The following is a 21,576-nucleotide window of genomic DNA, read 5'->3' on the forward strand; positions in this document are numbered from 1 at the left end:
TCCTCCTCTTCCCCTATAAGCATCCCTGTTTCTCCAACCTGTCAAATTTCACCTGTCTAAAATCTGTGTCCCCAGACTTTTCCTGAAGCTACTATAATGCGCTCTTCTCAGGCCTGTGGGTAGATAAAATCCATGCGAGCTACAGTAGATTATGGACTGGGCAGACAGTTCTCTGCTTGTTCTGCTTCTCTGGAGTGCAGTATTGAGAGTGTCTTAAGTCTGAGGAGGCAACTTTTTGCAACCACCATTCTGCCAACAGAGCTGATGCCCTTTTGCTTAGGAGGAGAACATAGGCTACAGGGTATACATTGCTTTTCAGACACGGATTTTATTAATTTCACTGCTTTAACATGAAAATGGGATGAAACATAATTCCAACAAGAAATAAATTTAAAATAAAACACAGTAGTAGAAATATTGCAGTTACATCAGGATTTGTATCACATTGAACTAACTTATGCTTCAGTATTAAAAAGGTAGTTAGACTTTAGTGCAGCAAAAACTACAAAAAAGAAAGGAAAAATATTATTTCCAAGCAAGAAAGTTGACTGTGAGGATAGTTTTTGGTCTTTTCTTTAGTCTATCCATGGCTATTAACTTCACAAGGTAGTGGCCAGGTTATAATAGCTGATAGGATAAAAACTAACAACTAATGGAAACAATGCCTTGATGTTATAAATCTAGAGGAGCAATAGTATTTGCACCAATTAGATTAAAACATCTGATACCTAAATTAAGAGACTGGCATTTCCAGCCTCCTACAGTCTTCCCTAGAGGTCTTTTAAATCACAAGTCTGCTTCTGACTTGGGCATCTCCTTTGCTCTGCTGACAACTGGCCACTGTAAAGAGATTTACTGTTATTTTAGTCATCTGAGTCACGTTCCTAATGTTAAGCAGTGTGGAATCCTCTCTTATGTCCTTACATTGCCTGGGGGCTAGTTGAACCTGCCCCTCCAGGTTTCTGTGAGCAAGGCTATACATGGCTGAACTTGCCCTTTGAAGAAAATGGGTAAAAAAGCAGGACAGTTCACTATGCCCCTCCCTCCTCTTCTTCGCTAACATCATATCCACAGAACACCACTTTCTTTTACAGTGTTTGTCCTAGGAATGGCATAAATATATGGCTGTGGGGCACCAGTAGACTAATGGTTTTGACTCGTCAATAGCAGGCAGTTCTAACTGAGCCACGAATTGGCTAGGAGCATCCTTCTCCTGGAAATGGGTATGCTTCCTTTGCAGCTCTGTGCTTCTGTACTCCCAAGGCTACTGTCTGCCCAGAAGTGTATCCCAAACATTAGACTTACTGTGTATGTCAAGAGCATGTTTTTCTCATGCAGGACCCTAGCCTGACAAACAGTGCATCTGACATGTAGTCTTCTTCTACACACATGATTTACCTGACCAGAGCTAGGGAGGTCTCCACTCAGTACTGTGTTCATGGCCTCCAAAATCCTTCAGAGGGTCTTGCTATCTTTTCATACAGAATCTTGCATAAGGAATATCCAGGTAAGTTTCATTCTGTCCTTGCAGATCTTTGCTGATGTGCTTTTTTGGTTAAAAGTGCTGTGTTCCGTGGAGGGATATGATTTGCCAGAAACAAGCTCCTGGTTTTTTGGCAGGTGCAACATTGTCTTGTGTAGTCAGTAGACTTGGGGTGCACAGTTACTTGCAAAATTGCACCCACAAAAATCACAATGTTGTCAATTAAAATCCCACTTTGGAAAATGTTAGCAACTGAACAGTGATATGGTAGGCATAAAATTAAAGCGCTAAAATCAAAATACTATAACTTAGCCTACAGTCAAAAGGGTTATATTTTAAAATGACTACACTATTAGCTAACTGATAAATCCTTGGATTAAATGGCCCCAGTAAGATAAAGTCTAGTCAACTTCCCCATCAGACGAGAGATATTGTCTTTTTATATGTCATATTCATCCTCAAATTCCTTTTAATGGAAACGTCTTTTATTCATGTAGGGAAAATAAGGAGTAGGGATAAAAATGAAGAATACTAAAAGCCTCCCCATTGAACGCCTAACCATGTTGCAGAAAGAATACAGTCACTTACAAAAGCTGTTCCATTAATGCTGAATACTAAACGTGTATATCAGTTCTCAAAGCATCGTCCCAGTGTTTGTCTTAAAATTTTCACATAGCAGTAAATTGCTCTTGTGAGATGACGTATTAATCCTTAGTCTCTTTGATATTGTATTTCCTCTCAGTAAATCTCACTAGGATTTGTTTGTTGGATAGAATTGGGGTCAAGAAACAGAATCATACTATCATGGACCCATTCAAATTTTTATGTGATCCAACCATGGTGTTAACATTTCCTGGAGAACACACTGATTCTCTTAGTTTAAGAGTGGAAAATGCTGTAACCCCAGGGAATAGTTAAGCACAAGGATTAAGGGTCATACAATTTTCAAGCAGAAGTTGACATACTTAAGTAATATTAAGTGATCTTAAGTAATGTCAGGCAGTCCTTAAGAAAAAGACAGTGATGGAACATTTACTAACTACTGTTTTTATGTTTTACAGTCCAGTAGAGATGTCGTGCTCTGCAGTGGAGGATGTGAATGCAGAATTAACTCTTTCTAACTTTTCACGATAAAGATTTGGACATTTTTTGCAGAGGTGGGCTGCAACATGCTTTCGGAAAAACGCATAAAGATATTTCCTAAATTTTTCTCCAACAAATGCATAGATCACAGGATTGATACAGCAATGGATCATTGAGAGTGTTTCTGTCACTTGGATTGCTTTCTCCAGTTGACCTTTGATTTCACAAGTTGGGCTGAAAAGTGAATTTTGGAATGCATGCAGAAAAGAAGAAATATGGAACGGTGTCCAGAAGACGAAGTAGACAATCATGATCACAAAAATAAGTCGGACTGCTTTCTGTTTTTTCTCGTTCTTGCATCTCAATAATGTTTTTAGAATCTGTGAGTAACTGAAAATCATAATGAGCATTGGAACAATAAGTCCCAGAATATTCATCTTTAAAGTATAGGAGTACTTCCAATTTATGGTGGCATCAGCGGGATAATGAGCACTACAAGTATAACGTGAGTTTTCCTTTTGAGTTTTGTGAAACACTATCCCAGGAACAGAAGCAAACAAAGCAATAGCCCAAGTGACAGCGCTGGTGAGGATGCCGTAGGTAACTGTTCTGGCTTTTAAAGCAAACACTGCGTGCACAATGGCCAAATACCTGTCTAGGGTCAGCAGGATTATGAAAAAGATCCCGCTGTAGAAGCCAAGGAGGTAGATACCTGAGAGAATTCTGCACAGCGCGTCCCCAAAAATCCAGTCGTGAACAGCGTAATAAGCCCAAAATGGGAGAGAAAATACAAACAGCAAATCAGAAATTGCCAAATTGAGCAGGTAGATGTCGGTCATGCTCTTCAATCTCTTGTATTTTACCAGGATGAGGACAACAAGCATGTTGCCTGTGAGGCCAAATATCACCACCAAAGAATAAAGTGGAGGCAAAAGTGTTGCTGCAAAGTGCTTTTCCTCCGTTCCCAGGCATGGCGCCGAATCACCGTAGTCAAATTCTGTTGTCAGTGGCAAGTCCACAAAGTCTGTGGTATGGTTTTCCATGGTGTGTTGGTCTGGAAAGGAAGAAAATAATGTTAAACCAGAGGAAACTCCATACTTGGCAGTGAGGAGAAGGGAACACGCTGATGTCTTAATTTGGAGTGCTTTTTGCTGTTGAGCACATAAGCATTACCATGGCAATGTGTGGAAGAGAATGAAATTGCAGAACTCCCAGGAAACCCGTCTATACCAGTGGAATCATGTTGTTGCATGTTGGAAGTGTGCTGCGTGTCATTTCCCATGTGTATGCTGCCTGGTGCATTTCTCCTACTGAGTACAGCCTGTCAGCTGCCTGACCATCCAACCAGAGGCAGAGGAAAGATGAATTTAGCCTGAGCAGTAGGTAGTTCAGTGCTGTTGTGCTCAGCAGTGGCTTTCCAAAGGGGCAGAGTGAGCCAGCAAGACAGCAACAGGAAAGCACAGTGGCTGGTACACAGAGTGTAGCTGTGTTTCTCCTTGGCACCTGGCCACCTTCTCGTCATGCCAGCCCATAGTGTAGCCCTCACTCAAGGATAAACCAAACTGACTGGCGCTTGTTTGAGTTGTTCATGACTTCCTGGGGTCCTGAACGCCTCTGGGGATCAGGTCACTGGAGATGTAGAAAAGACCTTTGTGCAGTACTTAACACCCACCTGATGGACCTGCTGTCCTGGTGTTGCTGAGCAGCAAGACAGCAGTGTTGGTCTGGGTTAAAATGGCAAACTCAGTATCCTTTACAGAGTCTGGGCCAGGCGTAGGTCTTGGAAATGCGCTGGTTTTAGGTAGCTCTGGAAGGCAAACGGTGAGTAGTCCTGTAGGAAGAAGAACAGATATCAGCGTGGCCTAGAACACCTATGTTTGTCATGGCATCTTGCTGTCAATTGAAACACCTCCCTAGTGCTTGAGGATGAAAGTATTTTGATTCCTTGTTTCAGCAGCTGTTTTACAGCCATGGTTCAGTATCTCCAAAGTTTAGACTAGCTAGTCACTGCTAGAACTGTGAGCCAGATGCAGAAAGAGCTTTATGTAATTTTGCCTTTGAAAAGTTGAGGAAATCTGTCTTCTCCCAGACCTCTGGAGAAAATGGAGGATTTCCTCCTTGTCTCATGGGAAGGCATGAAGAAGATTTTTTGAAGGTGGATGTTAGAGGGACCAAATGTTCTTCCTGGTCCCCAAACAGAGCTAAATGCTCTCTGGTAAAAAGGCTGCTCTTTCTTCCTGTGTCATCATGACTGCTTTTGTCAGGCACTTTGTGGTAGATTGGTGGCTGCACATAGCAGGTTGATGGTTTTGAAATCTGTGTTTTTCTGGCAATTTGATGCCTATTCTCATAACAAAAGCACCAGGCTGCTTCCAACACATAAGACACATCTACCCTAGTTTGCTTTTTGAATCCTGACCACTCATTTAGTACACCTGTGTTTGCTATTTTCCTGCTTGCAGCCCTGTCATACACTTTTTTTTCAGTGGCAGGGTCTATCCTGTGTGATTGCAGATGTCTTTTGCAGAGGCCACATTCTCAAAACCACCACTTCATTCTCTCTGGACTTAAGTTCTGCAAGACAAAACGTAGCTGAAGAAACACAGCCTGTGGCTGGAGGGATGCACGGGCAGGTTTTTTTGATAAAAGCTGAGTTTAATTACATGCTGAGCCATTCTGAGCTGTAGCATGTGAAATCCCTGAAGCATCTTAAGCTTGTGTCAGCCTACTCAGCTTTTTGAGGAAAGGATTATTTACCGGTAAGTAATTACAGACTGTTCAGGATTCAGAAGACCTGGTTTTAATCTGGGTCTTTATCTTAGTGGTTCTGTATGTAAAACAAATAATCTTCAAGAACAAATTTTATTGATTACACAGTGCTCAAACACTTTGTGTGTGCATATGCACAAGTGTACATACATACATATGCACATATATATACTCATACATATACAGAATTGTAGAACATTTAAGTTGAAAAAGACCCTTAAGATCATCAGGTCCAACTATAATCTTAATACTACCATGCCCACCACTAAATCATGTCCCTGAACACCACATATACATGCCTTTTAAATATCTGCAAGGTCCAGGACTCAACCACTTCTCTGGGCAGCCTATTTGAATGCTTGACAACCCTTTCAGTGAATAAATCTTTCCTAATATCCAATCTAAACCTTCCCTAGTACACTTAGCTTTATTGCATCTTTGTATATACACAAAGAAAGTAATAATTTTTAATGTATTGGAACTTAAACAGAAAATAATTGTGGGAGTAACAGAACTAAAGATAATGGATTCCTTACAGATTAGTCTCCTTTGCTACCAGAGTCTTATCTCCTGTGATGGATTGACTCCAGCTGGCAGCTAGGTTTGCATCTTGACACTCTCTCCCTCCACAGCAGGATGGGAGAGAGAATCAGAAGAACAAAAGCAACAAAACTTGTGGGTTGAAATAACGACAGTTGAGTAAGCAAATGAAACAGAAAAAAAACCCAAAAGGGATGATACAAGTGCAAATATTTGCCACCTCCCCCAAGCAACACCTACTTTGGAAAAACTTCTCTCCCCAGTTTTATTACAGAGCATGACATTACATGGCATAGAATATCCTGTTGATCAGTTTGGGCATCTGTTCCAGCTGTGGTCACAAATCTAAAATATAGCACCATAAGGGCTCCTGTGAAGAAAATTAAGTCCATCTCAGCTAGACTCAGTATGCCTTTCCACTACCAAAACTGACCTCCTGCCCTCAACAATTCACATTTATGCTGCCTAGAAAGACACCATGTACTGTACTTGGTTTGTTCACTCTCTATGACCTGATGGGAAGTCTCTGAACATTTACATGAGAGAGAAATTAGATCCACCTTTTCACAACATGTACAAAATATTAAAATATTTTCTGAAATGCTTTCTAAGAAATTCCTTATCTTTTCCACAAGCAACATTAATCAAAGAGCTCTAGAAAACTGATCTGGCTAACAAATTCTGTTGGAAACACTTGTTTGCAATTTTTTTTCATTTTTGTTTAACCATTTTTCCAATTTTTGTCTTCATGCAGAAATGAAAATCCTCTACAGAAGCTGTAACCCTTGACAAGAAGTCTGGGGTTGGTTCTAAAATGATCTAAGCATGAACCTTCATCAATAGTGCATTAGCAAAGAGATCTCCAAGTTTTATCTGCTCTCCTGCTGTAAAAATGGGCTTTTTCTGAGTGATTCTGATTTGGGAACTTGCATTTATTTGGCTTATTTCCCTTTTATTTTCCTTTCAAAATTATAAACGAATATTCAGGAAGTCTTAAAGATTTTCATCTGTGTGGCTTTCTCATTTACTTGGTGGACTGCATGCAGCCATCAGTGCCCACTGTCCTGCCCTGCCCACACTCTCAGTTTCTGCATGCACCGAGTAGTTTTGGTTGCTAGCAGGAGTTCTGGACAATTTCTGCAAAAGCGGGCATCAGAGTCAAACCTAAGGTAGAAATGTAAAAGGAGAATTTTCTCTTTGGTGCCCTCCTTCCTTTCTAATTTATCCTGTGTACTTATCATGCTAAAGCATCTAAATATATGAGTAGTCCAATGAGAGGCTACTCTCACTTCCCCTTAGAGGACCGATCATGTTCGAGTCTCCCAGAAGTGGGGTACAGTGAAATGTGACCAAGCCCCAGGCCAAATACCTGAACCCTAGGAGAGAGTGGAGCTTGGATGGGAGAAAACTTTATTTTCTTAATAATTGTAATGTTGTAAGCCAAAATAAATGAAATTTAATTACTTTTAAGTGTTAACAAATCTGCACTTCCTGCAACACCAGAGATTCTTGTAATGAGGATGTAGCTCCTAAGCATGTCAGTTTTCTGTATTTCAGCTACGCTGAAGGAAGCCTTGCTGGCTCTTGAGTATTAGCTGTTATCTATAGTGTTGTAACTTTTAGCTATAGAAGTGTTTAGGTCCTGGTACGTCTGTTGGACATTTCCATGTTTAAGTAATTAAAGCAAAGAGGCTCCTGAGTTGCTACACTAACTTGTCACAGCTCAATGAATCTGCTGTGCCCTTAAGGGGATTTGGACAAAGTTTCCTCACCAAAATCAGAACATTTGATAACTACAAGTTAGAAGAGCGTTCATGCATTAATGGAACTGCTTCTTTCAAAATGAATTACCCGCGAAGTCCCATTTCATTTTTGATGGTCCAAGACAAGCTTTCTCTTTTGCTATGTATGAATAGGTAACACAGCGCTGCTCCTGCTGCTCTCACTCTCCTACTTTACACAAATCACAGTGTTTGTCCTACAGAAAAAGAAATTGCTTAATGACTGCAGTCAGCTTAAAACTATGTGTCAACAGCATCTAGGGCACTTTTACGAAAAGAGCGAAATACAACGTAGCACAGAGTAAAAATGAAACTTAAATGAAGAGTATTAATACCCCAGATGCTGATAGCAGGTGTAGCAAGAGAGGTGCCCAATGTTTCCTGCTATCAGCTCTATCTATTTAACTTTGCCTTTAAATTTCCAGAAGGACTCTGTAGACAAGAAAAAATATGGAGAACACTGTGCAGAGACACAAAAGTCATCTTGGGGAGCAAGCAGAGAAGTACATACTTTTCTTGAGATACCAAGAAAACTGAAGGGAAAGGTAGAAGTGTAATCTGCTGTATGTAAACCTCTGAGCCAATATTTTCTCTCAAACACATCTTTTCATATGGCAGTGACCACAGGATTTCATTCCAGGATATGACTGAGGAAAAAGAGTCCCTTCCATGATTAAACCTCACTCTAGAAACCTCTTCCTCTCTTATAACAGCTGAGCGTTAGAAACATCTCTTCAGAATTGCTTGTCTCCTAACTGATGAGATTTTTTTCATTCTTGAAGAACTTTAAAGGAAAAACATGGTTCGGACTTGGAAAAATTTTTTTTGGACTGGAAAGAACAGGCTTTAATTCAGGGTGAACCTTCAGGATCCAGTTGTTGCCATTCCCCACCAAAACCAGAAAGACAGTCTTACAAAAAATTCTGAGATTTTCTGCAGTCAAATAGAGTCAGTCTATGTGGTTACAAGACAAAAGAAGTAGGAGGTGTTGTTACCTAAGCAAATGTACAGTAAAACAGTAGCACAACCACTGTGAGAAAGAGCAACTTGAGTCAGCTGTTAAATGTCTTTCTCCAAATCATGACTATATGTGTAAGAGGCCTCTTCTCTTGTGTAGGCTAAATCCTGTGCTAGAACCTCTGCTCAATTTTTTTTCAGTGTCTCTGTTTAAACTGTTTCAGACAAAACATTAAATTCAGAATAATTCAAATAAAAGTCGTAGTCACAAACATTTTAGGGATGAACTTCGGTATAAAAGAGAAGGATAAGAGTATGGAGTGGAGATTGCTGACATATGGCACAGGGTCATGCCCCTGTCACGTTATTGCTATAAGGGTCTCCATACAGAGAAGTTCAAGCTCACTGCTTTGGCCTTGCCAGCTGTTCCCTGCAAATGAAAGTGCAGTTCACCCATGAAAGCAAACATTGCTGCAGCTGCATATTTAATATACTGAAAAACCAAAACACAACAAAACCCCAAACCCTCAAAAAACTATAGCCTTCAGCTATCACAGCTTTTTTGCTAATACCCAAGTGGCAACTCTCATTTATCCAAGCAGAGGAGCTCACCTCTCCTTATGTGTGAGAATGGTGCAATTCCAATATCTAGTGATGAATTTTATCCATTTGAAAACTCAGTAACCAAAACTGCAGACCAGATAATGACTGATATTTATTCGATATAGAGTCCAGGCTTTCTAATATGGTAGCTCAGAGAAATCACATTAAAAATCCCAAAGGACATATCTCTTCATAACATGATAATGATACACCTTGAATATATTGAATGTTTGAATAATGTAAAGAAACCATGTGATAAGATAGCATTGAAGGACATCTGCATCTCATAGAGCAAGATGTGGCTTAGATTTGGAGAGGTTAGATTAAGTGTGAAGGATTCCATGTCTGATCAGTTTTATAGCCTTAGCAGAATACATTTCCAAGATTCTGACCTCCTGCAACAGTTTCAAAATCAAGACCCAATACATTTCTAGGACTAAAGAGATTATAGTTTTCTACACCATTTATCTAGTTAAATTCTCTGCTCTCACATTTATCCTTATCCTGAGTTGTAAGCTAGTTACAAGACCCCATTGTTCTTAAAGATAGTGTCTTTTCTGGAATAGTTAGCTCTACTGCCACTGTCATTAGGCACAGATACTTGCCCACTGAGTGAATCTATATCTGTGCATATGCAGTAATATGTAAAAAAGGAAAAAAATGTAGCTACTTACTGATTTTCCAAGCTTGTTTTGTCTGACTGTGTCTTCTTCTTTGTGAACAAACTCATAGATAAACCCTACATCTGAAAATAGGAAACAGCACTTCCTGTGTGATCTATTGCAAAACATTATTACAAGAATCAAGGGCATGGTTCTTCTACTGAAAATGCTCAGCTTCCAGGCTGAGTTGAGAACTGGAGAATGAACACTTTATGGGCGTCTACTTGTTCTGCTCCAATTGGAACTGAAGCAGCCAGTATCTGAACTATTGCATTTTTCTACAGAGTCAAGATTGGGTGGTTAAATTCAATAAAATGCTGTTCTAAGGAAAATAAGTATTTCTAGCTGCTCCAGACACTTCCGCAGCTCAACAGAGAGTAGTGTGAAATACCTAGATTAAGAATGTAGGCTTCTAAAATTAAATTCAGTTCTCCAAAATGACTGTTGAAACAACCCCACCAAAATATTCTTCATGTTCTTTGACAACTGACTGACTTCTTCATGGTTTCTACAGGATTGTCCCTTTCATCATCACTAATAAAAATGAATCTGTAAGCACAATTTGGATATGTTTATACTATGCAAAGCAGTGTCACATTAGACAGCATCGCACTTTCCTTACGTGAGCATTGTGAAGTGGGGCAAGTCAAGGTCCAGATGTTTCAGGGCTAATTAGGTCAGGCTGAGCACTGTGCTGGTAGAGCTACTTTTCTTTCAGTTATGTGACCAGCTCATGCAGTCTACACCAAACTGCATTCTGTGGTGTTGAAAACCACCTTAAGCATGTGCTGCTATTTTTGCAAAGCCACTTGTACTGATCTTGCACTTCTTAGAGCCTGTTGTATGAGGCAAGTTGGAACTTGCAGCTCATTCCCATTTTGATGTGGTGACATGCAAGACTGAAAGCAATAAGAAGAAAGATATTAAAATAATAGTGATTAAAATATATTTTTGCTTCAAAGGCAGGAAGTATAGCTTGTGTGTACAGACAGGTGTCATGCTTTCATTTTTTTTAAAGCATTCACTTCACTAATGCCATTGACGCTCCACCTGCGACAGCCTCCAGCTATTGGAGTGATAATGGATGCTTGTTTAAGTGATCATTATAAACCAGGACTGACAAATAATATGGCCACTTATCTGCTCCCTGAGGTGTTGTTTTACAATTTTGTAGCAAGTCCTAGCATAGCAATGCTACATTTTTCAGATTTGCATGTTTTTGGCAGCAACTGACCATTTTCTCTAAGACTGCTGCGTGGTTTCCTGCAGTAGTTCTGAAAACCTGCAAGACTAGATTTTGCTATAATTATAGATGGATTTTGTAACTTCCTAAAAAATCTAGATGAAGTTTAAATAAAACCAGTGATACATGACCAGACTGCATGTGTTCCAGAGGTATAAAAGAGACTCACAGGGCTGTTTCAGAAGAAGCGTCAAAGGAGGGCATTAGGAAGAGACATCTCTGTGATGACTGAAAGAAAATAAAAGTTTTCTGTTGGTCTGGACTGGGTTATGTAGTTTTTGGTCTAAGCTGCAAAGCACTGATATCCTTTAAGCCTAAGCAGAAAGGGTGTTCACTACAAGGACACAATGGACAACAAGGACACACAGCCTATATTTTCTTTCTATACCATCTCCTTCTGAGTTGCTGTCTGAATTTGATAAGTTGTGTTTTACTACTTGGGACATCTTTTCATACTCAATGTACAATCTTCTAGTTCAGCAGTTTTGTTTGCAAGTTTAAATTTCCATGAGTTACTATGCCTGGTAAGGAGATGCATGGCTTGCAGGAGCAGAAATCCTGCCTAAGACACTCTTTTTTGCTCCCCCATGAGAAAGAGAGGTGGTAGCCTGGAGAAGGGGCTTGTCTTAGCTCTCAGGACTGGGACTCCTTTGGAGTCCATTGTCCAGGGACTATAGGTGGGTGTAATAGTCTGTGAGTACCAGAAGTAATCCTTGCCCTCTTCTCTGACTGTCTTGTGACACTAGGACTTCCTTCTGTCTTTTTCAGGGACTTTCTGGTGTCATCAAACTCCTACTTTTTGCTTGCTATGTTTATGTTTCCAAGGGAAAAGCATTTGTGGCTGAAACTAGCGGAGCCAATCTATATGTGATGGCAGAAGTTTTGGAAACTTAACAAATATAGCACCTTGGGATTGAATCCTTCCCACAATGGAGAAGAAAAGACCTAGTTGTATAGTGAGCAGCCTATGCAGAGAGTATTTTCTAAATAAATGTGGGAGGAAAAAATAGACAAACCTGCAAGCATCCATATATTGATAGAATTGCTAAAATTTGAAGTTTCTCAGGAATGGATGAATTCTTGTTTTATTTAAAGATCACAGAAGTCATTGTCCTTGGAAGTCTTACATGCAACTTTCATAATCTGTGAAGTAAGCAGGGGGCTTGAGTTTGGCGTAATGGGTTTGATGGATCCTTGTGATGGGGAATGAGTGACTCATGACTTACAACTCACTTCTAATTTGAGAAAGAAAGTACAATTTGTCAGACATTGTTTTGAAAGTGTTTTAAATCTTCATGCTTCCTGTCTAGGTGCTTAGATTGAAGGCAAGTGGACAGTGTTTTCAGGCTGCCTGAGCTCCAATTGCTCTGACCTTTGAAAATCAGAGGTAGTTTCTTTCCAAAATGGTAATGCAAATAGTTGGAAACTACTTCAGGGAGTTTAATCAAGATTAGAATACAGGAAAAGAGAAAGATTCAAACCAGAAGAAGTATTTAATATTGGATATTTAATTTTAGGCACCTGGGACTACATTTTGAATTGCTTCTAGATTATTTTTATTATATGAGCATAAAGCTGGTAGAAAGGACAGAGCCACCTGAAAATCTCCTTTACAGGGATGTTAGGACTCTGAAGAAAAGCAGAGGAAACAAACGAAATGTTCATTGATCTAGAAAGCATGGCCTATGAGAAATGATTGAGAAAGGACTAGATGATCTCTGGAGAGCTCTCTCAGACTTGCTTTCTTTGATTTTATTCTTTGCATCTGTCCTGTAAGGATTTAGTGAGCTTTATAAATATAATCCAAAAAACTGCCTAGGATGGAAGACGGAAGCAGAGGGAGCAGTGGGAGATAAGCCTCCCAAAGTCAAAGACATTGCAAGGTGGAGATGGCTTGCCTTATAAAATTGGAGAGCTGCTTCGGTTCTCCATCTATAAAATATGAAAGAGCAAGAAGGGAAGAAAAGAGTACATAAACTTCACCATTTTAATCAATTGAAATCTATAAACAGGGAAGTACTGTTTGGTCGTACCAAAGAGAAGAATGAAAGCAAATCGAAAAAAATTCTGCAACAAAACTGTCTTACTTCAGCTGGGGCTTTCTATAAGCTGCCACAACTCTACCATTGACAGAACTGAAGCAAGGGAACCAAACCACAGCATACTTCTATTACTCCAACAACCACAGAATATGAGAACTAGATTTTTTTGACAATAATACTATTGCCTTAAATTTAGTATGTTATGTGGATATTGAAGTTAAGACATTGGGATACCCTCAGAACGCTGGCATAATTTTCCTAACTTCTTGAAGAAGCCTCTTTTCAGTTCCTGTGGGTGGGAAGGGAGAGCTGGAGACAGTTCACTGTTAGGAAAAATATTGGTAAAATTACCAAGTAGATGACCTAGATAGAAATTACTGGGCCTCAGCTGCATGCCACTGAGACCACAGCAAAGATTAAGTGATGGCCTTGCAGTTTATCTCATATTCCTCCCATGTGGAAAGAGAAGGGAGACTTCAGTCCCTGTGTCAAAGCAAGTTTAAGAATTTCAGGCAAACAGGACAACATGAGGAAGGAAGGTGCATACCAATTGAGTTGCTTTCCCATTCATCTGGTGTGTTTCAGCCTGCCTTTCTTATGGTGAATGTGGACAAATAGATGTTTTGTGTTGGAAAAAAAAGGAGTTCAATAAACTTGTTGCTGAGTCCTGTGCAGTAGATTCCTCTTGTGAGCAGACATTTTGCTGACAGTCCTCAAGCTTAAAGGGATTTAGCATGTGGCAATTTCGGTTGAGCACAAGGAGAAACACACAGGAGGACGTTGCAAGGTCTGTTAGTCGATAACACATTGCAGACTACTTCAAACTGAGTGTTGTAGACTGTAGGAATGTCTCTCCCACCTTCAGCTGGTAGAGAGCTAGCTAGTCTAAGGGCTCCCTCTATAGTTAAGTGATAGAGGTAGGTATTTGCACAGAGTAATTGCCTCTATCTTAAGCTATTCTGCCTTGAACTAGAATGAATCATCATATGGAAGGGGCCCTTTTAGTGACAGAAAGAGCCCAGACAATGAGTTAAGGCAGCTGACAAACACATTGGTAAAACCAAGTTATAACATAATTAAATGTTCCAGAAAACCTGAATGAAATCTTTGGGGCTCTTAGTGATGAGAAACCATTCTTTATTTTGGAAAAAGATCAAGCCAAATGTTTTCTATTTGCTGTTCTTTGGGGCTGAGGTGTTTCTTTCACAGGTAAGTCTTGTAATGCTGTCTACATCCTTTGATGAAGAGGAATAGGCTTATGCTTTAGATCTAAAGACCAGTCCTGCTGATGACCCATTAACAAGCAGGAACAGATTTATCGGAGCACTATGAAAACTGTACCCTGCTCATGACAATGGAAACCGTATGTGCTTCCCATCATGTCACAGAAGTAAGGTTGCAAAGGCTGTCTTCTTCCCCTATGTCCTCATACCCATGCAGGTGTTCTGAAGGGGCACTGTGTTTCAGAAGACATAGGAAGATACTTAAAAACAGAACATAGTTTCTATTGATGGCATGTTGCATCGTCAGCTGCTCAGGTGTCATAGTACTTCCTCACAGCTTTAGGGCATCTCACAGAGCCTCGATATTCTGATTTGCTCACAGGAAGATCAGCACAAGGAAATATGAATGTAATCTGCCCTTCATGTTAACATCTTGAGCACACACATTGTTCTGCCTTGTTCAGTTTGCAGGAGACATACTCCCAGCTGGGGAACTGGTTATTTGGGGTTCTTTTTAATGCACTTCTCTAGCATGCAGGACCAAGCACTATTTAATGCACACTGCACAGACTCTTCTTGGAATGCAGAATTTTACTTTTCTCTCTTGCTCATGTTTCTAGTTCTGTTAGGGTAACTTCTGATTGCTTTACACATATTACAGTACTTGTGTTCTCAACACATTTATGAGATGAATCAATACAATTATCTCCAGTTTACAATGAGGAAGCTTAAGCATTAAGACTATGAATGACACTGTCGAGCATCTACTAAGTTGAGGAACCTGGTTTATGAACTGTTTTTCTCCAAAGCAAAGAATTATGCTGGAGCATGGTTCTCATCTGTTGTAGCTGCTGGTTCTTGGTCTTCTCATTGAGCCCTGGAGCATGAGGAACACAATCTCAGAGGTTGTCTATGAAAATCTGATTTTAAGTGGAAAAAGAGGGTGCTTAATTTATGTGCTAGAAGTAGACACATAGAGGTAGTTAGGATAAAATCAGGCCCAAGTGCCTAAATCTCTTGGTGACTGCCCTGTGACCAGCCTGCAGATTCCAGTAGTAGTTGTGGCACAAGACCAGGCATCTCTGAAATGTAAGTTTTCCCTGATTTTTCTCCCCAGATATCTGCAGGGCTCCTCGGTGAAATTAAATTCAAAAGACACAGCCAGTCTCAGATAGTCTTCAGTCTCCTCAGGGTCTGTCCTCACACTACTGTCTAGCGGAGCCTCCTTTATTTCTGAGAAAACGCACCATAGAAAATCCAGGAGCATGAAGTCAGCCACAATACACCCATTTATAGACATACTGAAGCTGACCCTAATCATCTTCTGACAAGTTTTATTTACAGGGTGGAGACACTATTTCCTTAGTAACTTCTGTAGAGAAAATAGAAGAAAACACTGGGCTTCAGGTAAGTCAGCAAAACCTCCTTTCTCACAGTCCACGGCAAACTAACCACACCACAAAGCGACTGGTAACACAGACAGTGCATGCTGTTCTCCATCCCCAGCAAATTAGGATCACTGTAGTATCTTCTGTACTACAGTGTGGTAAATTTTATTGCATTCTTTCTCTCTCTCTTTTTAAAGACAGCACTAATTGCAGTCTGATAATGGGAATGGAAGAGCAAGCTTAAAGCTTTGTCCACAAGCGAGATATTTTACAACTGCTCAGTTGACTGGTTGTGGATAAGGTGTTTGTGCCATTGTGCAAAACAGTATCAGTGCTCAAAAGTGTGATATGAAGCCAGGTCCATCTGTGTCTGTGAACCTCTCAGATCACATTGTGTTATGCCAGTATATTTCACAGAATCACAGAATCACTAGTTTGGAAAAGACCCACTGGATCATCGAGTCCAACCATTCCTATCAAACACTAAACCATGCCCCTCAGCACCTCATCCACCCATTTTTAAAGCCCTCCAGGGATGGTGAATCAACCACCTTTCCGGGCAGCCTGTTCCAATGCCCAATGAACCTTTCCATGATTTTTTTTTTTTCTAATGTCCAGCCTGAAGCTCCCATGGTGGAGCTTGAGGCCATTCCCCTTGTCCTGTCTCCTGTCACTTGGGAGAAGAGGCCAGCTCCCTCCTCTCTACAACCTCCTTTCAGGTAATTGTAGAGAGCAATGAGGTCTCCCCTCAGCCTCCTCTTCTCCAGGCTAAACAACCCCAGCTCTCTCAGCCGCTTCTTGTAAGACTTGTTCTCCAGACCCTTCACCATCTTCGTTGCTCTTCTCTGGACTCGCTCCAGAGCCTCAACATGCTTCTTGTGGTGAGGGTCTCAGAACTGAACACAGTATTCGAGGAGCGGTCTCAGCAGTGCCGAGTATAGAGGGAGAATAACCTCCTTGGACCTGCTGGCCACGTCATTTCTGCTCCAAGCCAAGATGCCATTGGCCTTCTTGGCCACCTGGGCACACTGCTGGCTCATGTTCAGTCGGCTGCCAACCAACACATTCAAGACATTGAACAGGGCTGGACCCAGCACTGAGCCCTGGGGAACCCCACTTGTCACTGGCCTCCAGCTGGATTTCACACCGTTTCCCACCACTTTCTGGGCCCGGCCAGCCAACCAGTTTTCCACCCAGGAGAGTGTGCGCCTGTCCAGGCCAGAGACTGACAGTTTCTCAAGCAGAATGCTGTGAGAAACTGTGTCAAAGGCTTTGCTGAAGTCCAGGAAGATACATCCACAGCCTTTCCCTCGTTCAGCAGCCGAGTCACTTTATCATAGAAGGTGATCGGGTTAGTCTGGCAAGACCTGCCTTTTGTGAACCCATGTTGACTGGGCCTGATCACCCAGTTCTCTTGCATGTGCTTCATGATAGCACTCAAGATCACCTGCTCCATGACTTTCCCTGGCACTGAGGTCAGACTGACAGGCCTGTAGTTCCCTGGATCCTCCCTGCAACCCTTCTTGTAGATGGGCACAACATCAGCCAGCCTCCAGTCCAGTGGGACTTCCCCAGTCAGCCAAGACCGCTGGAAGATGATGGAAAGGGGTTTGGCAAGCACATCTGCCAGCTCCCTCAATACTCTGGGATGGATCCCATCCAGACCCATAGACTTGTGGGTGTCTAGCTGGGCAAGCAAGTCTCTAACCACCTCCTCTATTTGGCACATGGAAACTAGTTTGCCATTCTTCCAACTTGTGTAACTGCTAAGATGAAGGCAAGCCACAAATAAGTAAGAAAAATAATTTCAACCTAAAAACCATTTGAGCAAGAGAATTCAAGGGAAAGCTGTTAGTTCTGCCTAAGTTGTACTGAAGGATGCCAGGAAAAAGTCCTACATAAAGCTTTAAGTGAATCTTCACTAAAAAATGTACTTGCACGGCTTGAAGTGCACCTGGATTCATCTGAATAATCAAAAATTTCAAAACCTCTCACTGCTATGTTTCTTCAGGAAATTAACATTGTACACTGATGCTCCATTTTGCAAGACTCCTTCAAATGTATTTGTCCTTGTGGAATGGAGAAGTTTACTGTCTGTTAGTGATTTTTACACTGACAAGGGACCATTTGTTATCTTCTAGTTCTTTATGTGTTAAATGCATTAAACATCAAATATTTACACAGTGCTCACCACTGACACTTCCAACTTCTCTCCCTCTACCCATTTCATTGAAGACTGTTGGGTAAACCCCCCAAACTGTGTTTTTTTTCCCAGAAATCAGAGAAACTCTCTTGAGATATATCCTAACATTTTCTCTACCTGATAAAAAAAGCCTAGAAAAATTGGGTCAAAGGCTCTGGACATTAGTCACAACCTGAAAAAGCTGTATCAGAAAGATGGGGCAAATGAAACCACAATTTATCATCTAAATTGAGAATTAATGAGGAGGAGGAGAACAGGATGACCCATTACGAAGGTAGGCAGACTGACCTGCTGATGCTGGAGTGCACTGGGTTGGATGAGAAAGGACATCTGATTAGCTTCTCCAGCTCATGAGGAGGACAGGAGCTGCTGAGGGAGAGAGAGAGAAATTGGGCATGAAAGTCATCTAAGGGCCACCAGAGGTTCAGCAGACCTCTGAGGTTTTCATGTTCTTCAAGAAAGTTGAAGTCAGGCAAGCTTCAGAACTTAGTGGTGCTATGAGGTCATTTCAGCAGAAAATTGTAAACCACTGAAAGTTTTGTATCCCACTTCTGGGTTAATTTATTAATACATTTGAGGTTTGCATTGGCTAATGTATTTGAGTTATAATGTATTTCTAATCAGGAAGAGCAAAAGCCACACAAAATATCAGAAAGGACTGCATGAGGTGTGTTTCTGTATCCAAAATTCTAGCATAAGAACTACGGGTAGTTACAGTGTGTGGCCACAAATGAGCAATATGTCATTGGTTTTCCCCAAGCTAACTCTTTTTCTTTCTATCTTTATCTTAAATAAGAAGACAATGTAACAAGTAATTCTCATATGGATCTTTTTTAACACTGATGACAAATCCCGGAAAATGCTATACGAATCCCAATGACTATTGTGTCCTACCTCTCTGAATTCACTTGTGTCTCAAACATGTGGCAGAACCTGGCTCTAAATTTGTTATTGTATACATACCCATGAAATCTTGGGCTTTCAGCATGAGGTACACTCACTGTCTTATGCCTGTTTCAGGTTTCTCCAGAGTGGTGCCATGCTTCACGAATCTGCAGTGCCACAACCCAGCCTGTCTAACAAGGTGGTCAATGCTGCTGAGTGGCCTCATCTGTAAGGCAAATGTAATGATCACAATTCTGTTCTGGCAAAAAGCAAAACACCTTGTACATAAACCCAAGAATTTATTATTAGAGTAACTGATCTTTCAGCACTCTAATCCAACAATTATTATAATACCAGATCTAATTATCTCAGAAAAAGAAAGAAAAGAGAAAAAAATCCGAAAAAGGCATTAATACTTCCAGGTAAAATCTTCTGCATAATAATAACAACAACAACAGTAATAATAGTTAGATTTGCTGTACGCATATTTCCTAGTTTATACCCCTTTTCTAAGCGTAATGTCCTTACTCTTCCACTGCTCTTCTGAGTCCTAAGGTCAATGGTTTCAGCCTGTCAGTTCATCATGAATGGGTTCCTCTATACCTTGTCCCCTGTCCCTTCTTCTCAAGGCCTCTGCTATCGTAACAGGGCTGTATTTCTCTGTGCTGCAGCATCGTGTTAGAGCCATGTCAGAAAGAATAACTACTTTTCACTGTTGTCTGTATAAAACCTGTGGTTGTGCCACACAAAGATAAGCAAAACAGGTCCAGCCCTGTTCGGTGTCTTTATCAATGACCTGGATGAAGGCATTGAGCGCACCCTTAGCAAGTTTGCAGATGACACTAAGCTGGGTGGAAATATTGATCTGCTGGAGGGTAGGGAGACTCTGCAAAGGGATCTGAACAGGCTGGACCGCTGGGCTGAGACCAATGGCATGAAGGTGCTGGCCTCCACTCCCGAGTGACAGGGGACAGGACAAGAGGAAATGGCCTCAAGCTCCGCCAGGGGAGGTTTAGGCTGAACATTAGGAAAAAAATTTTCATGGGAAGGGTCATTGGGCACTGGAACAGGCTGCCCAGGGAGGTGGTTGAGTCCCCTTCCCTGGAGGTGTTTAAGGCACGGGTGGATGAGGTGCTAAGGGGCATGGTTTAGTGTTTGATAGGAATGGTTGGACTTGATGATCTGGTGGGTCTCTTCCAACTTGGTGATTCTATGATACTATGAATTTAGACACCTGCTCAGAAGGTTTGCTATTGCAGCTAAACCAAACCAAAGTAAAGCTTCAAACAGGTCAGGAGGAGTTCAGACAAAGACAGACTTGCAAGCTGCAAGCCTGAGACCACATAATTCAGTACAAAGCCTGTGGCCTGTCAATAGCAATATCGATACCATATTACTGGATGACAAGGCTACAGAAGTCACACTTGAAAGCACAGGGTTACAGAAGCCTCTCCTTTGTTACATCTCCTGAAACAAGAGATAACAATCAGTGAACATTTCACAAGACAATACTAAGAAGAGGTAGTAATATATTTCAGGCAACTTTCATATTTTTGAGCTGGGGATGTCAAGGCTAGAGAAATTCAACAACATCTCACTCACCAATCTGCAGAAAGCAGCTTTGCTTAGCCCCAGCTTTTGGCAGCCAGCAACCTGGCAGGATGATGTGGAGAAACAAAGAGGTGTGTTGTGAGGAATGAGTTGGGGACAAAGGCACAGACTTGCCCTTTAGCATGTTTACAGCAGAAAATAAATCCAGATGCTGGAGATTCCTGAAGCGCAAGGAGCAGTCCTTGAGAGTAGAAGGCTGTGCTAAGGGAAGTGGCTCAGGGAACAGAAAAAGGGGCAGACTCTGAAAGCTCAAGAGCACATTACAGTGGGTTGAGATCTCTGAGTAGGTGAGTCACTAAAGCAGCTAAGAGCAGTGCCAAGTCACAACTTGGCATTTCCCCCTCCTTCTGAGAGATGAGTAAGTTGATACTTCACTTTACAGTTTTATCTCCTGCCATACATCAACTCCTGGTGACACAATTTTTCCACATTCTTTTTCTACACCTTGTGCTGGGTTCTCAGTGGTTGGTGGCACTGTTTGGTTTCGTCATAAATCTCCCATCCCAGCTGCAGACTCAGAGGCTTCTTCATGTCTCCCAGGCCCCTGCTGTCACAGACTAGCGACCTCCATGTCCCCGAACAGCTGGAGAACCTGAATGACTCTCCAAAAGCCAGTGCTGGGGACATTTTAGTGCACAGGCTGTAATACATGGAGACGTGTGTTTAAATTGCACAGTTACAGGAACATCTGAGCTAGGTCCAGAACCCTAGGTCCAGAACCAGCACCCTTACAACTTGTTAGTCATAGCTCTTAGCTGCTAATTAGGCTGATTACAGCAGAATGCATTTTTCACCTCACAGATTTGTCTCCAAAGCAGTCTCTGTTTAATACTGTGTTGGCATATTTCTTATTTTGAAAGTGACTTTGTTATTTTAAGGGTCTAGGAGGTGGTTTTAGGGATGTACAAGTTTGGATATTTTGTTGCACACAGCCAAAGGGTCTCGGACTGGAATAAATTCAGGCTTTCCTGTCACAGCATGTTCAGACACATTTTGGAACTAGCTAGGGAAAAGTTACCAAACGTGAAAGGTGTTACTTAACACTTTAGCTGGTAATCTGATATCAATGGTAGGTGTTACAGCTTGGGCCTTGAAGAAACATT

The 21,576-nt window shown here is 41.3% G+C and overlaps 1 protein-coding gene across 1 annotated transcript; it reads right to left on the reverse strand.

Annotated features, from left to right (window-relative positions):
• Positions 1-312: 312 nt before the first annotated feature.
• Positions 313-10,014, reverse strand: LOC138722164 (C-C chemokine receptor type 2-like). The gene is made up of 3 exons (XM_069860047.1): positions 9,891-10,014; positions 4,239-4,397; positions 313-3,620 (listed from the first exon to the last, which is right to left on the reverse strand). The coding sequence occupies exon 3, from the start codon at positions 3,607-3,609 to the stop codon at positions 2,539-2,541; it is 1,071 nt and encodes a 356-aa protein (XP_069716148.1). The 5' UTR covers positions 3,610-3,620; positions 4,239-4,397; positions 9,891-10,014; the 3' UTR covers positions 313-2,538.
• Positions 10,015-21,576: the final 11,562 nt, after the last annotated feature.

The sequence above is a fragment of the Phaenicophaeus curvirostris genome, chromosome 6 (genome assembly GCF_032191515.1).
Source record: "Phaenicophaeus curvirostris isolate KB17595 chromosome 6, BPBGC_Pcur_1.0, whole genome shotgun sequence".
Classification (NCBI taxonomy): Eukaryota; Metazoa; Chordata; class Aves; order Cuculiformes; family Cuculidae; genus Phaenicophaeus; species Phaenicophaeus curvirostris.

What these genes read in the sequence shown, in the direction of transcription:
- LOC138722164 (XM_069860047.1), bottom strand. Translation starts at nt 3,609, where the DNA reads ATGGAAAACCATACCACAGACTTTGTGGACTTGCCACTGACAACAGAA.